Source organism: Topomyia yanbarensis, unplaced genomic scaffold (assembly GCF_030247195.1).
Source record: "Topomyia yanbarensis strain Yona2022 unplaced genomic scaffold, ASM3024719v1 HiC_scaffold_266, whole genome shotgun sequence".
Lineage (NCBI taxonomy): Eukaryota > Metazoa > Arthropoda > Insecta > Diptera > Culicidae > Topomyia > Topomyia yanbarensis.
In genome coordinates this window covers 45,385-50,000 of record NW_026683455.1, presented here as the reverse complement: position 1 = coordinate 50,000, position 4,616 = coordinate 45,385, and the positions used below count along the sequence as shown (strand labels likewise).

General features: G+C 38.2%; 1 protein-coding gene across 1 annotated transcript; it reads left to right on the top strand.

Annotated features, from left to right (window-relative positions):
• Positions 1-1,104: 1,104 nt before the first annotated feature.
• Positions 1,105-3,671, top strand: LOC131695066 (caspase-8-like). The gene is made up of 4 exons (XM_058983594.1): positions 1,105-1,301; positions 1,593-1,686; positions 2,151-3,403; positions 3,460-3,671. Exons 2-4 carry the CDS (start codon positions 1,621-1,623, stop codon positions 3,596-3,598), a joined length of 1,458 nt encoding a protein of 485 aa, XP_058839577.1. The 5' UTR covers positions 1,105-1,301; positions 1,593-1,620; the 3' UTR covers positions 3,599-3,671.
• The last annotated feature ends 945 nt before the right edge of the window (positions 3,672-4,616 follow it).

The following is a 4,616-nucleotide window of genomic DNA, read 5'->3' as shown; positions in this document are numbered from 1 at the left end:
AACAAAACTGTTCGAAATTATAAAACAAAACGCTCTGCTGGGGATGTGAATGTTTCAGTTCCAGTTCTACTTTGAAACTCCTATACAAAATAAAACGCTCCTGAACATGCCCTAACGAGCTAGCCTAGTATATGTCAAAGAGAATAGGGAAAGAGACGAATAGTGTGAAGCCAAAAATACCTTATTGAGCAGACCAATCGTGCAATGTAAATAAACATTACTCATGCCTGAGTTGGAGGAGATAAGTATTGTACTTCTATCAAAAAAGAAATTTGAATTTTCGTCAGAATTTAGTTCAATCATGATTGTAAGGTGCATTCTAGAGTATATGTATGAGTAAAAATAAGCTTTAGAATTATTTCATCTCTTTGTTTCGAAATGCACATCGTTTGATAAACAAATCCATCGATCGACATACGGTTTGTTTTCAAAATATAATAGGAGTCATTTAAAGTGCTGCCTGTAGAAGCGGTTGCCAAAATTCTAGTGTTGAAATCATCATAAAGGGAGTGTTGCCGTTTTGACTGATTTTCACTCTTCGTCTCTTTCCCTATTCTCTTTGGTATATGTAAGCCGTGTTGCTCGGTTCCTGTCAAAATTTGACAGAAAACGCGAGCGAAACCGAGTTCGCCCTAGCTCAACTAACCCGACAGGATACGCGCAGAAATCTGACAGGGCTGCCAAACCAAGACTTACAAAAATCTAGCAGAGCGGTCTCTGCCAGAAAATTTGCTCACAGGGCAGTACTGGGAGACACTGGAAGTACTCCGGAAAAAAACGTTCCTGTACTCTCTTCTCTTTCTTCTTCTTCTGGTAGAAAAGTGCAAGTTTGACTGTTGATGACTGTTGTGCATGTACACGAGTGAAAGAAGAGCAAAAACGTTCATTCGTGTTGACAAATTGAGTAAACAAACAAGTAAATGTTTAGCACACATTAAGCTGGGGTAATGAATATTTTTCGACGTTTTTCAGCATTTATCAAATGCGTCAATTCAGTTCGTCGCCTCAAGATGATTGAATGGCTCGTTTTCAATGGATTTAATTTAATTATTAAATAAAAAGAAAATAATTTTTCGCGTGTCTTCATTTGGATACCATCGTCTGTGGTCGACATCCCGAGAAACGTCAGGAGATAAAAACAAACCACCTTTTTCTGAATGAGAAACGTCTCATGTAATGGCCTAATTAAAACAATTAAAATAATAATTTAGCCATTCTCGGCCGAAATTATTCATTGGTGTCAATGTAAATTAATAACTTTATACGTGCAGCCTTTTCATATTTCCAGTATTCATTATAAAGTGTGTATTTCAATCTTAATTCGTCAAAAGGGCGAAACTGTTTTTTGTAAACAAACTTGTTTCGCTCATGTCTGCTGCAGAGTGGAATTTCATGAAAAATATGCGTGAATGTAATTTTTTACCCTTCGTAGAAGTAATTTCAATTATTTTCTGCTTTGAAATTATAGTAAATTAAGAGAAATTATCAAAATAAAAGTTTGTTTACAAATCTTATTCGCCCTTTTGCAAATTTAATATGGATTTGTGCTTTTTAAATAATGTCCAAGTTGATACATGGTGGTTCATTTTCAGGTTTCTTGGCAGATGACAAAATACTACGATGTGTACTACAATAAGTCCAGAGGATTTTGATTTTATAGAGAACGAGTTGAAATTTGACGATAAAGTATGTCAAAATTATGCTTAAAATATCTTCTAAAACCGCTATAATACACCGTCAGAGAAATCAACCATTATTTTACCGAAAATCAACTACGGGAACTAGCTGAACATTCGACATTCACGAAAATTCATATCCTGATCAAATATTTGACTACTGTCGGCTTACCTATTTTTTTTGATCATAGAGGTTTTAACCTTGGTGTCATTCGCTTCTTAGGCTTAGTCAATTGTTTTTGTTAGCTATTGTACTAATATCGTTTTTGAATGATCCCATACTGAATCAGGTTTTTACCTTAATTCACCTGAGACAATTTTGAAAGCAGTTCGGGTTAGAATTTGACCCAGTTTTGCCTAAGACGAAAACGAAAGTCAATTCTGAACCTTAACTGCTGTCATAATGTTAGGCCTAGCAGGAACTGACTCAGTTTCAGCATTAGACAACAATGAAAAGCTACCGAACTTTTGCAGGTATCCCTATTGTTTATCCTATTCGGCCACCGAAACCCAAAGTACCTGCTGCAAGCGCTATCCATCGGCAGCCAAACCCCGGAGGAAGAGACACACATTCTATTCGATTTGACTTCTTGTGCAGCGAATGACGAATGGCAATCAGAAATTCTGGAAGCATTAGCGATCATTCAAGCAAATCTTTGCCTGCTAAAGTGTGGCTTCGATGAGACCGACCTCAAGGAAAGATTTCTGCCCCATCTGACAGAACTGGCAAGTTTTGTACACCCTGTACTGAAGGGATTGTACCTACTTTGTGAAAAACTAGATGACAGAAACGCTAAAAAACTATTGAACTACCTAAAACAGAATTATTCCTTTTCTGTCGTGGACCACAGGTACTTCGAGATGGCTCTACTGGATCTGCTTTGTCATGGTTTGATAAAACTTGGATCAGCACTCACTGGCGAGGAGTGTGATCTTTTGATTTTGACAGCTGCATTCAAAACGCTCGAGCTTTATGAATTAAGTGAGTTTTGTAAAACTATTGCCAACAATTTCAACAAAGAGTTAGTTCTGTCACGAAATCAATCGGATAACGTGAAAGAATCGCAGGTTTTCAAACAAATTCCTGAGGTACAGTCTAAAGATGAGCTTCAGGATATTTATTACATATCGAAACAAAACGCGGGAATAATATTAATAATCAATCAGTTTACATTCTATCGTGAAACCAATCAAGAGCTAGCAGAAATGCTACCGATTAAACCGTTAAACAATCGCCGGGGAACCGAGGTTGATAAGTTAGCAATTTTGAACCTGTTTCGCGCCTTTGGCTACAACACTATTGTGGTCGAAAACATAACCCACACGGAAATCTTGAAACAGGTTGAAAGTGCAGTAAACGAGATCAAATCTTGCCATTGCTCCCTGGTAGTATGCTTGCTGTCGCATGGTCAAGAGGGAAAAGTGTACGGTAGCAACAGTATCCCCGTTAGCGTTAAATCAATCGAGAAGGTGATGGCTGCGGAAAAACTAACTGGGAAACCAAAGCTTCTCTTTGTGCAAGCTTGTCAGGGTTCCGACCTTCAGGCAGCAGTCGAAATTCCTAGGTTGGAGAAAGATGGACCCTCGACGGAAAAGACGGCCTCGGTGTTTGTGGACTTTTTAGTTGCCTGGTCGACTGTGCCTGGGTTTGCTTCGGTGCGCCATATCGAGAAAGGTTCATGGTTCATTCAGGAATTGTGTTTGAAGCTACGGCAACTACATGCTCGGTACAGTATGTTCGTTTTGGACAAAGTAATTTGTAATCCTTTTTTATTGCTTGCAGTAACCATCTAATGGATATTCTAACAGCTGTGATAAACGATGTTTCCAGTAAGAGAGGCTATGGGAATGAATGCATGGTCCCTATCATTTATAGTACACTAAGGAAAAAGCTTCACTTCGAACCGTTGGACACAAAATAATTTCTTTTATAGTCCATGTTTATTGGAAGACTGTTTAATTTCTTGTAAATATATGTATTTATGTATACTAAAATATATTTCGAAAACTCCGTATCCGAATTTCGTTAGTTTTATCCGTTTAGAATGACATGACGAATTATCAAGTCGTCATAGCACCGTACGATTACGAATTAAATGACGAATGCCTAATCAAGAAATAACCACACTCGTTGTGTAGATTGAATTTGATGTACATCTAGTTTTTTTCAACATAAAATGGTACTATATTACTCAAACAGAAGGAGCTGCTTCCGGCCACAATATAAATAAAGATGTGTATACTTAATTTGTACATCTATAAATGTGATGACATCTGGTGCATAAAGCGAATTAACGACATGGCAATCCTCTTTTATAAGATTGCACAATTAACCACGTTGCTCAACTGTGCGAGTGTGATCGATTCATCTTTCCACCACTCTGCTGTTTGCAATATCGCGTGTTGCCTACTTGAAGGCAAATTACTGGTGTCAATTGAAAAAATGTGTACAGTGCAGCCAGATAATTTCTAGTATTTGGTTTGTCGTGGCTATTGGGGATCATTTTCTTTATGGAGGGTTTGGCGTAGAAGTCTCTCTGATTGAACGCAATACTTCGGAATCTGAAACGCATCCATCCGTGCCAAAGCTCTACGTGCCTACTTTTTTTTATTTCAATTATAGAGGTTTTAACCTTAAGGTCATTCGCCTCTTCGGGTTAGAAAAATCTCTTAGGAATTTTTTTTAACCCTATGTGCGGGGTCGGGACTCGAACCCAGGTGCGCTGCGTACAAGGCAATCGATTTACCAATACGCTACGCCCACTCCCAACGTGCCTACACAAATCGACGATGCCCTCAAGTGCTTTTTCGCAATAGCCAGTAATGAGTACCGCTGTTACAATGAATTTGCTGTACAAAGGATATGTGAACCGCATCCAACAAAACTTACGACGAAATCCGAAGGGCTTTTGGACTTTTATTAATAAGAAGAGATAGGAA

Coding starts and splice junctions, on each gene's coding strand:
- LOC131695066 (XM_058983594.1), top strand. CDS start 1,621: ATGTGTACTACAATAAGTCCAGAGGATTTTGATTTTATAGAGAACGAG. Junction 1,687..2,150: donor AGTTGAAATTTGACGATAAA/GTATGTCAAAAT, acceptor GAACTTTTGCAG/GTATCCCTATTGTTTATCCT. Junction 3,404..3,459: donor CTACGGCAACTACATGCTCG/GTACAGTATGTT, acceptor TATTGCTTGCAG/TAACCATCTAATGGATATTC.